Here is a 12,821-nt window from a genome sequence, read left to right on the forward strand (position 1 = left end):
TCTTATCCCAAGTCTGCTACTAGTTTAAGGGGTAAGTTGTTTAACCTCTCTGGAGTGGAACAAGAGCAGCCTCTAAGAATGTCACATAGATTTTTTTTTTCAGTTAGCTCCTAACTAGTCTCCAGCTTTCATTTTGCCCCTCTCCTCCCCGTACATTTATTCTAAACACAGTAGCCAGACTAATCTTGTTAAAATGTTGTCAGATACCGTTAATGCTTTGCTCAAAACCTTCCAGTGGGTCTCATTCAACATACGACCCAAAGTCCTTGCTATGCCTTGGAGGTAGAACACGATCTAGCCCCTAACTACTTCCTAACCTCTTTCCTGGCACCCTCTCCTTAACTCACTCCATCCAGGCACACTGGCCTCCTTGCTGTTTCTTGCACACTCTAAGCATACTCCCCGCTCAGGGCCTTTGCATTTTCTTTTCTACTGCCTGGAAAGCTCTTCCTCCCCTCCCTGAGGCTCACAAGGCTCATTCCCTCACTTCCTTCAGTCATTTTTTCAAATGTCTCCTTTTCAGAAAGCAGTCCCTGATCTGACCACCCTGTATAAACTAGCATCTCTGTGTTAGTCTCTGCCTTTTACCCAGGTTTACCCTGCTTTTTTCTTTTTAATCCTTATGATTGCCTGATACCTCATAATTTGTTTCTCTTCTGCCTCCATCTGCTAGAAGATATACTTCAATAGAAGAGGGATCTTTACCTGTTTTGTTCTCTGCTATATCCCCAGTGCCTAGGGCAGCGCCTGACACATAGTAAATGTTCAATAAATGTTTGCTGAGTTAATGAAAGAATGAGTCTCCTCTAGTAATAAAATAACTATCAGTGCATGTCATAATTTAGTCATACTTAGGAGGATTCAAATCTGGCTACTGGGGCCTATAAGGGACCAATCAAGTATTGGAATTAGGCTACAAAGATTGCTTACCACTAGAAATGGACCATCAGAGGAAGCCAATCCATTCCACTCCATTAAGAGTTCTGTTTCATAGCATGGTAGTCACCCCAAGATTAGACCTGAATGCCATTGCTTCTCTACAGCTTCTTGTGGGGAGAAGAGTGGGAGTGACTATCTTCGTTTGACTTAGGCCAGAGAGGTTTGGTCATTTATCCCACGTCAGCCAGGCTTTTTGAGGCAGAGAGAAAATAAGAACATAAATCCCTGACCTCCAAGTCTATGGTTGTCTATTTTCAAAAGTGACCTATACAAGACAGGAAGATCTGGGTATACTGTTTATAGGCATAAGAGATATGTGAGGTACAAGGTAAAACATGAGGAACTTTTCCCACTGAACCTCTAAAGTGATCGCATGTTCCAGAGGTTCAAGTTATTGTTTATCTTACGTATTGTCATATCCCCAATGCTTGGCACATGCTCAGTTCATGTGTGCCGGCTAAATAAAAGTAGCACCCTCAGATTAAACGCCTACTAGAAAACGGGTAATAATTAGTCTCATCTCCTGCACAGGCCACAGCCTTAGAGCCATTCACACCCACAAACAGCAACACCACACATACACACACACAGGCGCGCACACACACACACACAGCATCTCTTAAAGGAGAAGAAAACCCAACTCTACACACTGCATCCACACCCACGTACACAGGTGCTTCCTAGCCAGGTGAGGAGGAAAAACAAAGTTGTCAGCTCGCAGTTTACTTCAGTACCTCTAGGGGCACATCAATGACACACATAGATGCATACATATATGCCTATGTGGGCAGAAACCCATTTACAACCCCAAATGTACAAATACACATATGTACCTCACATTCACTTCAGAATTAGTCAGGTGTGGCAAGTGAATTTATATACACAGAAATATGTGTGTTTGTCTTTCCCGAGCAAACTCACAAATGTGCACATACATAAGTATACAAACACATTCACAAAGATAATATTTACCTCAAGGTATGACTATAAGAAGTAAATGAGATTATAGGAAGTGCACAATAGTGCCTGGTACATTGAAGACATGTTAATAAGGGTTAGTGATAGATAGATAGATAGATAGATAGATAGATAGATAGATAGATAGATAGATGATAGATAGATAATAGATTGACAATATAAATTTGTATCAAACTCGTGTGAATATTCACCTTCAAAGCAAAATTTCCTTCTCAGTCACTACTCAGAATCTCATGGAAATTCTAAGCAACCTCTCACTGTTCTGGTGTGTGGGAGCCAACGAAAAAGGAAGTAATGTAGGGTGTGCTGTAACAGTGTAGTGGGTAGGGGGTGAATCTATGCTGATAGGAGGCTAGTGAACAAAGATTTCCAGACTTCTTTCCTGGGAAGAAAGCCTGGGCTTGGAGAGAATTGAGCTGTCAAGAACTATTCTAGGGAGAACCAGACTCCAAAAACTCAAAAGAAGGAATTCGTAAAGCTACTGGGTGAGAGGGAGGGGTTATCCCCTTTCAGTAGGCTGGGAGAGAGAGACCCCACTGTCCCAGTCAGTTCAAATCAGCCAGAAAATCCTGCAGAGGCTATTAATCCACTAAAGTCCAGTAGCTTGGAGAAAATCTGATTAACTCCACCTCCCCAGCTGGGCTCTAGAGTGAAACGTATAGTTGTTTTCTGAGATTCAAATAAGCTGGGAAAACAGAGAAGCAGGAGGAAGAAAAAACAGAGGGGAGTTGGTAAGTACTGGATACCTGTATGTACAGGTTGGCACTACCATTATTTTGTAGCAAGCCACAGCTCTCTGAGGCTCTGTTTCCCAAACCTGTGAATGTAAATAAAACTGTCTCCTGTCCAGTTAAAAGAGGGCATATCTTCCTTATCTCCCCAAAGAATGCCAACAGTGAGGCCAGGGCTGCTCTCTCTTGACCCTGAAAACTGCTCAAGGAATTTCTCCAGTATTTTCCTGCCGCTGCGGCCCTGGGGAGGGAGAGGGGGGATCTTCCTTTACAGATCAGACTTCTTTTTGAAACCTCTCCGTTTTTTTTCTGGAGCCAAATATTACTACTTCAGAGCTCTAAAGAAACTCAGGCATCTGGTTCAATGCTTCCCTTTTAAGATGATACACTGAGCCAAAAAGCACGTCTGAACTGGGACCCGTGGTGTTTGTTTTACTCACATACAACTACATTCTTTAAAAATAAAGGCAATAGTTTGAGAGACCTCGGGAGATTAACTCCATAACCTCCTCCACTCCACCGCCAGCCTGCAGTGGAGAGGGGAGACACGGATCTCCTCCAGCGCTCTAAGCGTTAAACTCAACCCAGAGTCTAATACTCGATTGGCCGAACACCGGGAAAAGATCTGGTTTTCGCAGCCGCGGGCCAATGAACACCTCGAGTGGGAGGGTTTGAAGATACTAAGGAGTTTTTCCCCCCTTTTTTTCCTCTCCACCCCCTCCCGTCGGCCATCGCCCGCCCACCCCCCCCCCCAATCCCCCTTGCCACCAGTTTGTTAAATTAATGCAGTAAGAAAGTCTGAAGATCTAAGGGAGTCCTGGCCAAAGGAAAATGGGCGAGCTCAGAAAACCGAGATGCATCTGAAGCCTTGGGCTCCTGAGCCCCGTGGGGTTGCCATGGACCCCGGCAGCCCCTGAAACTTGCCCTGAGCTCTCTCACGCCTGCAGCCCCGAGCAATGGGACACCTTTCCTGCAGCGATCATAACTTATTCGGCGAGGACCAGAGAACAGGGATCGCAAGGCAACAGCAGACGGGTACGCAGGCAGGGGAATGAGATTCCGGGACTCTGTCGCGATGCGCCAGCCTGGCACATTCTCTGGGATTTAACTGAAGGCAGCACCGTCCATCGCTTCCCCTCGCCCGTAAACCCCTCAGGCCAGCCCAGGGGCATAAAGCCCTGCTGTCCCTACCCAGGATGCTCGCCCAATCTAACGGTCCGAGGCCAGCGCTCTGATCTCCACGGATTTTTCTCTTTTTTTCCCTTCACGGGGCTGGCCGTTTAAACAGAAAAACAGGGGTAAAAAAGAAAATATACCCGCCCCCAGACGTGCCTCCCCAGCGCCGCAGGGAGTCAACAGACACGCTGGAGTTTCACAAACAGCAATACTCTTCGCGCTCCTGAAAAGCAGGGCTGGACTCTCTCCGTGGTGCTGAAACGCTTCGAGGCTGTCTCTGCCCGTGGTACCTAGAGCCCCCTCGCTCCAATTTCCCCTGGGGCTCTTCCTCCGCGCCCCTGTTGCCCACCTCCCATTAGGATTTGGATTATTTTTTTCAACAGCGCTCAGTTTTGTAAGTGCCAATTTGAAACATTTTTGCCCCCATAACTCGTGGACTACAAAGCACAAGGACCTGAAAAATGTACAGCTTCGATACTCTTCGCCTCTACCTTTGGGAGACCATTGTATTCTTCAGGTATGCAATTTTCTACTGACCACATCGCTCTGATGGAAATGGGGAAAAGGAGCACGGAGGCTGAATCTGTCCGTGGTCCCCTCTTTTCGGGGGAGGAGGGTGCTGTATACCGCTGCAATCGGGTCCTTCCATCCCCGTTCCCTCCCTCCCCCCTCCCCCCCCACCCCCCCCACTCCCGCCCGCAGGGTGTCTGGCTTGTGCGTGGAGGTCTGAGACAGTCGCTACCCTGGCAGCTGTTTGCCTGTTTCTTGTGATTTGTTTGTCCTTCTGCCTGCTATACCCCCGCCCCATCACTGGCCCCCAACCCCCCTGCATATCGGCTCTCGCTCGGCTGAGGACTTTTAAGGGGAAGCTTTAGGAGTTACTCAGTTTAATTAGGACTGCATTCTCTCTAACCGCAGTGCCGAAAACCTCAGCTCTCCCGTCTGGGAGCCAAGTGACAACTAGCGGTGACGGGGAAGGTTGCACTCGAACTCGCTGGACACAGAAAAATCATTTTCTCTCCTTTTTTGTTGTTTTCTTTCCCTGCGGGGTGGGGGTGGGAGTGTTGCTGAGGCTCAGTGCTTGGAAACAACAGCGTTATGACCTCAGGCTGGAAAGCCCGGAACTTGCGGGCAGAGTGGATCTACTCAGGAACAGATTCCGGGAAACATTTCTCTTTTGAAACTTTGACTCCCTCCTCTCCCCCATTCACCTTTCCAAACTCTACTTGCTAGCTGCAGACCCTGAACTGATGGACAAGTCTCGTTTGCTTTGTTTTTTAATTTATGTCTATCTGCAACTCAGTAGCTGAGTTCCCCCACCCATGGTCTCCCAGGTTAAATTTTTCTGCCTATAGGCTTAGCATTCTTATGACAGCACAAGTGAAAAATCACCTCTTCAGGAAGCATTGAAATATACAGTCTTTTTGTAAGTGGGTGAATCATGCCATCTTCAGAGATTGTTATGATAAATTCCATTTATATGAATTGAAAAAAATTAGTCTTCTTCTATGACCTGCAGGGATCATTAATCTTCTTCATTTTAGATGTCTGACTCTCATGTTTTACCATGGCATTGGATTAACAGTGATTTGAAAAACCCACTCTAGGTTGTTTTTAAAAATAAGTAACCAACAAATATTAGTCTCTCCCATCATAAAGCAGCAAACAATTCTTGTTGTTGTTTTTTTTTCTTTTTTACATTATAGAGAACTCTGCATATGAATTATTGGTTTGACTAATCCAGTGGTTGGTTTAATTAAATGAATGACAACTCTCTCCAGATCGTAAGGGTCTATATGGGAGCCTCTCTTCATGTCTTTCTCTTGAGATGAAGACAAGACCTCTCTCCTTCTCTGAGATACCCAATGCTAAAGCTTCTAATCTCCAGTTCAAATAATTCTTTGATAGGCCATAGTCCTGCCCACTACTCAGAATACAAATAGCCAAGGAGTCAGAGAGAACAAAAAAAGTGCAACAATCCAGGGCCTTGTGAAATATAGCTACTTTTTTGGCAAGAGGGCAGGAAGTATCCTCTTAACAATATCAAATCATTTCTCCTCTACATACATAGTAGAACTGTAAAATGCTGTGGAGGTGGGATACTTAGTAACATTTGTATGCAAATTGATTCTCTGTTTGGCTTTGGCTTTCTGAGACAGAACTGAACCAGAGAGGTTAAAGAGCAAATTAATAGGACCAAGCACATCCTCCCCCCCAACTCCTTTTTTCTTGATGAACAGTATGTAATGCTTGATTTTCTTCTCCCAGACATTGTCTTTCGCAACAGGGAGACAGTCTAAAAGGTTTGCATCGTAGTCATTTTGATAAGGTTATGAATCCACCGTGTTAATTCTTTAAGTTACTGGTGGTGGCCTATCAGGAAGCATCACTCCACATCTCCTTCCCCTACATACGTCAAGGCAGACATGAGCTACAATGGATATGGGATATAATGCCATGAGTTTATAAGAAGAGTCATGACTATGGAGACCGGGAAAGGGGATGGTACTGTTGCACTTTCAAAATATAGAAATGGCTACATCATTTGGGGAATAAATGTTGTTTTAGAACATGAAACATAAAATAATAAAAAGAATTGAACTAGGGAAATACCCTCAGCAATTTTTCAGAGAGACGAGAAAAAAAAGGTCACAAAGAGGGAAAGTATTGTCTTTGTCTAATTGGCATTTTCATTACTAACTCTCTCATTTTTTTAAGTTTAGGTGAAAATACAGAAGCATTAAAATCTGGGGGCTCAATAGAATGTATGTGGGGGTAAATGGAGACTGGCTCCCTAGCAGGTTCCATGTGAATAACCCCTTCTCCCCCAAGGGACAGGCACCGTGTTGGAATGAGCCAATCCAATCATCTCAGGCACCCAGGTACTCCTTAGATTAAATGATGCCAGCTGCTCACCTTGTTGGGGAAATCTGGGGGCTAGAAAGGGAAAGGCTCTCGATAACAGAAGTGCTGCTGCATCAGCACATAACCAGCAAAATGGCAATAATGACAGCAAAACAAACAAAACAACCATTGAAGTGAGTAAGGGAGAAATCTCATACAGTGCCAACAAAGAGAATGAATTGAGGCCTTAGGAAGCACTGAGGGGGAGAGAGAAAGAGGGTACTGGGGGACAAACAGCACTGCAGTGCTCACCAACTGTGTCCCCATAAGTAAAATGAGGTGATTTGGCTGAAGTTCTTGCTCTGATATTTTAAAGCCTGTGGTTCTAAAATTCTATGAGTGATATTCAAGTATTCAATAAACTAAATTTTGTCTCTTTGTTTTCAATTGGGGATGGGCCTTTATATCCAGACCGGTTAAAAAATAATAGGCAAAGATATGGTTTTTTATGGAAGCATATTCCTTTCAAACCTCCTTTCAAGTCAAAGGGAACTTGAATTGATTCCCAGAGCCCTTACACTGGCTTATGGCTGGGAAGGGTTCAGGGTGACCCCCAAATTTTCTCACCTTCTGAGTAACTCAGATAGACCCATGGTATATAACCATGTTTCTCAATCTTGGCACTACTGACATTTTGAACATTTTGGAAAATTCTGTGTTATGAGGGCTGAACTGTGCATTTTAAGATGTTTATCAGAATCCTTGGCACCAATAACCGCCCCCCTCAGTCATGACAGTCAAAAATGTCTCCAAACGCTGCCAGAAATCTGGGATGGGGTTGGTGGGGCACAAAATTGCCCACAGTTGGGAACCACTGGTATAGAATGACCAAATATTTAACCCGGGGCTCTGATGAACCAATTGTAATGAGGAGGAAAGTCTAGTTTACTTGAGGAAATGCCCCCATGGAACACACAAAGCACCAGAGTGAAGCAAACAGAGACCTAGCTTGTGCTTGAGAAGGGAATAAAGGCAGAGGAGATAAACCAAGTCTAACACACGGGTGGTTTTCCAAAAGATGATCGTTATGTGCTTTTCTTTCGGTGTCATTTCCATCTGCCAACCCAGTAGATGTTTCCTTGAACAGGGTTTTGTACTGAACATGGTACTCACTTGTTAAGAAAGGTCATCAAAACCTTGAAGGAAAGATGTCTCTACCCACATTAGGGTCAAAAGGAGCATGGCAAGTAGATTGCTTCATATCTCAGTCCTGAAAAACCACCCAGCTGAAAGGTAAATGAGCTTTCTTCTGAGGTTGCCCTTCTGGCTTCCCATTCTCCAAGCTTGCCAAGAGGAGCAAATGACCGCCTGGATCTTTTCCTCCTGGTAGCATACCTGTATTCTTCCTCAAATCTTACCCGTTGCATTTTGGGCACTGCAGAAAGTGTCTAGGAGCTTCTGGAGTGGGCCAAGGACTTTTTCCTAAGGAAAGATGCCCCTTGCCCCTTGGGCAAGTTCACATTAGGGCCAATCAAAATGTCAAGTCTACCCTCTTTGGGGGGCTTAGGAAACTTGAGACAGAGAAAAGAAAATGTCATGTTTTTGTTCCCGAGGGACATCTTGGAACCTTAGGCTGGTAAATGGAGTTATGCATCAGCACATAACTTCTGCATATTTGCAAAACTGGTAATGAACTATCAAGGGAAATGTAGGGAATTTATTTTTGAGACCACTTTATGAAAGAGGTTGCAACCAAGCAGTGCCGTGGAAAGAGCAGTTAGGCTATGACTTGAGAGCCTTCCTTGTAGAGTCAGCTCTGCTCTTACCCTGCAGCACAGGTTTGGCGAATCTCTTTCCTTCATGGGGACTCAGTTTTCTTTCCAATCAACACAAATAACTGACTCCAACACCCCTAAGTTCCCCCCAGTCTCAGATAAGGTGTTCATGAAAGACAGAGGCCCATACCCATGAAGGCTCAGGCTGAATTTACATCAGTGCTGATATTGCCTTCATTTCTACACCACGCATTTATTTATCATGTGTTCACGTGTCCAGTCCAAAACTAGGCACTCTGCAGGGGAGACAGAGGTAACAGATGTCACAGTCCCTGTCCTTGCAGAAAGGGGAGACACTGCTCCCTTTAAAGCTACGTTAAAAACCTTTTTCCTTCTTCAGAGGGCCCGCAGAGCTCCCCTCCAGACAGCGAGCACGGCCTGCGACAGCATCACATTTATGTGGGCGTCATTAACTTTATTTCCTTCATCAGCTGGCAGAAGCCAGAATGATTTTTAAGATGGATGGCACTGTCTCCTGCCTGGCCATCTTGACGCTATTCTGCAGGTTTTCTGCTGCTTTAGGCAAAGTGGCCTTGGCACCAAGGGCACAAGACCTAGGATCCAGAATTTAGCTAGTGGCATGCCCTTGAGAGGGTTTCATGACCTTTCTGGCCTCAGTTTCCTCAGCTATAACATAAAGAGAATTGACAAATCACTGTCCCTAAAATCATTTTTACCTCTGCCAGTCAAGGATTATTACCTCCCAATCTCCTTCATGATAGAACAGTTTTGGTTACAGCTATTGCAGTATATTTCAATTATTACAAGAATTATATTCAGGCTCAAAGATCTAAAAGAATTGAGGGCCTCAATAAACAATTTCACTCCCTGGAGATTTATCCCAATCTGGACACAATTACTGACAGATCCCATAAATATGTCAGTTTCCCCAGGAAATGCTTTGTATGATGAGAAAACATGATGTCTGATCAATATCCTCACAGATCTGAAGAGGGGCCTGAGAAAAAGACCAAAGGTTTCTATACTTTTATCAGTGACTCTGTTTGGTTTTTTCCTCCCCTATAAGGCTATGTTTTTAAAATTTTGTTTACCAAACCCCATTCCCCATTAACTTGTTTTCCCCATCTTTATCAACCAAAGGCATACATAACTGCCAGAAATACTGAACATCATAGGATAAGCAATGTCACCACGCTGAGCTAACCTAAGAAAGAACAAAAGAAAAGGTGTAATGCTTTTTTGTTAGCCCATAGAGCCTTGTCAGAAATAAACATGCAATTTGTTAGTCTCTGAAATGTTTAAAATGGATTCTGAGTCCTCACTACTATTTCATGAACTCCCTAGGTACCCAGGGACCCCATTTGGGAAACATTAGATTTGATTTATTCTATATGGCTCCAAGAGAAGAACGGCAGTAAATAGATAAATATATTTTTAATGTGCACACACAAATTCTGTTTTAATGTAATTCGGAACCTTCTGATAGATCTGTCAAATGTGCACCAGCTGCCTCAGTGGCAGTGAGGGTCCCTGTCAGTGGAGGTGTGCAAGCAGAGACTGGAAATCCACCTCCCAGGAGGGATGCAGAAGGAATTCAAGCTACTTTTGTGCATTGAGATTTGCAATTTGCAGCAGAAAAGTAAATGAAATGCAGGTCAGAGACAAATCTTCACGATACTTATGCTCCCCCCCTTTCCTGATCCCCAAATTACCCATCTGATCTTCATAAGCTCTCTGAGTCATGCCATAAACACACACTCACTCACGCCTTTTCCTTCTCTAAAATGGATTGGATAATAAATAAATTGGGCAATGAACACGCACGCAAACACACAAACTCACGATGCGACAAAGGATTATTAAAAGGAAATCACCTTGGTGATGTAAGAATCTGGTCTTAAGAAATGAGAAGGACCTCAGAATAAGAAAACGTCAGAACCAGAAAGACCACCAGAAAATGCACTGGTCCACGGACAAGTCCTCAGGCACAGATGGTGTTCACAGGACTGATGGCCTGTAGGGCTAAAGGCCTCTCAGCCCTGAACTCCAGCTGTCTCTCCTGAACAAACTCCCTGTTAAGCCTGACACACAACTGAAAACACCATCGGGCCAGCCAGGAAATTCATTCAGAAAGCACATTAGGAGGGACCAGTGCTCTGAGATGCTGAGGAGAGGGGCTTATGGGCACAGTGCCTATGCTTTGTAATGCAAGCCCTAATGAGGGGTGCTGAGGCCCCAACGCTTTTGAAACTCCTTATAAAGGATCCCTTTGTGGTTTTCTGAAGTTGATATTGTCCGAGTCTCCCAAGGCTAATTCAGTGCAATTAGATTACCACTCTCTGCCTTTGAATTCAGCTGTTTTTCAGTGTCCGTTGCTAAACCGAGTTTACCGTCTTAAAGGGGAGCTGCTGACAGTCATTAATCCCAGCTGTGAAATGGGTGGCGTTCTCTCTTGCCTCATACACTGGGCAGCCCCAGGCACCTAGAGAAACAAGTCTCCTTGCTCGCAAGGTCCTTTCTCCATCTCCCACGCATTCACCCACAGAGAATCGCACTTTCTTTCAGGGGGTCTTAAGTACCAACAGAATCATGGAGACTTAGGACAGTTCTATAATTCAACAGCTCTCAAATCTAGCTGTGAGGGGCTTATCAAACGTACAGCTTCCCACCATCATACTAGACTACTGAAACAGAATCTTTCAGGATGGGGACCCAGAAACCTCTAAAGGTAACAAGAGTCTCTAAGTCAGTGCTTTTCAAACTTCAGTGTGTGCATGAATCACCTGAGGATCTCATTAAGATGCTAGTTCAGACTCAGGAGGTCTGGGGTGGGGCCTGAGAGTCTGCATTTCTAGCAGCCGCCACGTGATGCTGATGCTTCTGTGGACCAAATGTTTGAGTACCAGGGTTCTGAATCATTCTGCCTGGGGACCCCGGACATAGATCAACCCTTTTATTTCACAGATCAGGAGAGGAGAAATGACTTCCTCAAGATTACAGAGTGAATGTCAGCGCTCCCAAAGCCCTACACAATTGTGCTCATCCCCCAGACTCATTCCCCTACAGCCCACGTGCCCTGAACTCTGCCACTGTGCTTTCCTTCCTTCAGCCCTTTCACACACTGTGCTCCCTCATAAACATAAACACGCACCTCAAGAAGGGTTCCTCAGGGAGCTATCCCCATCCCCACACTGAGGGGAGTCTTGGTGCACCAAAAAGTTCTCATTCACACAGCTGGAAACTACATTGTGTGACATCTGGATAAAGAGAAGGGGCAACTGAGGAACTGGCTTTGAATCCTGGCACCAAGGGGCCCTGGGACACAGCAGTGAGAGCCTATGGGGATTGATGGAAGAGGTAGAGCAAAGGGGATCAGAAGGAGGGAATCTGTGGTTTCTTTCTCCAAGGATGATCTCACTGACCAGTCTTCCTGTGCACATTGTACTATCAACTCTGCATAACTGGAGGCTTACTTAGGACTCTCATGTTCAGAGAATGCCGCCCCATTCTGCCATCTGTCTGACCTCAGAACCATGTCCTTCCTTCCTCTCTCCCCCTCTGACCTGTCATTCTTTCCAGAAAGTATATTAGTATCTTATACATCAAATAGAGTGACTATCATGATCTTCAGCCTTTGAGAGCTCCGTGTTTACTGCTGTGCACTCAGTTCTACAACAGTCCCCAGCTCCAGAGGAATGCAGCAAGGTTGCTGCAACCCCGGTTGCCAGGCAGACTTGCAGAATTCTCTTACAAGAGCACTTTACAGTTTATAGAGTATTTCACAGCTGCAATCTCATATGAGCTTCCCAATCACCTTAAAAAATAGATACAAGGCAGTGGTTACTATCCCCATTTTAGAGTTGAGAAAACTGAGACGTGGAGAAGAAAAGTGACTTCCCTAAGACAATGCTGTTAATCTCAGGGTAAAGTCAAGATTCAAATACAAATCTCCTTCCTCCTAGCTCACCACACTGCCTCTTTCCTTTTAAAGCTGGCATATATCTATATTCCTAAGCTACAGCTGGAATATATACATCCCTAAATATATAGATGATTGATAGATAGATAGATAGATAGATATAGACATAGATATAGATAGATAGATATAGGTATTCCTCTTTTATATATTCTTCTCAAAGCTGCAACCACTGTGAGCTGATGTAGATATCCGGCTAATAGCCCTCACCCTCTACCAGTGGGCCACGGGGGTAGAAAAAAGCCTATGAGCTGGGAATTTCCCATCAGGGTTTTGGTTTGACAAAGTCATAGTCTTCCAATTCTTAGCCAGATAGGTATTTCCTTCTCTCTTCTTGATCGCTTTTAATTGTACAATATATGCATACATTCTCTTTTTAAA

General features: G+C 44.6%; 1 protein-coding gene across 1 annotated transcript in view; it reads left to right on the forward strand.

Moving 5' to 3' along the window:
* The first annotated feature begins 3,508 nt into the window (after positions 1 to 3,508).
* The window catches only part of GLRA1 (glycine receptor alpha 1), a 92,008-nt gene continuing 82,695 nt past the window's right edge, over positions 3,509 to 12,821 (forward strand). Inside the window, exon 1 of the mRNA XM_082455703.1 lies at positions 3,509 to 4,341. Within this exon, the coding sequence (XP_082311829.1) occupies positions 4,286 to 4,341 (56 nt within the window). The 5' untranslated portion in view covers positions 3,509 to 4,285. The remainder of the gene's footprint in view (positions 4,342 to 12,821) is intronic.

The sequence above is a fragment of the Balaenoptera physalus genome (genome assembly GCF_965194825.1).
Source record: "Balaenoptera physalus genome assembly, chromosome: 3".
NCBI classification, from domain to species: Eukaryota; Metazoa; Chordata; class Mammalia; order Artiodactyla; family Balaenopteridae; genus Balaenoptera; species Balaenoptera physalus.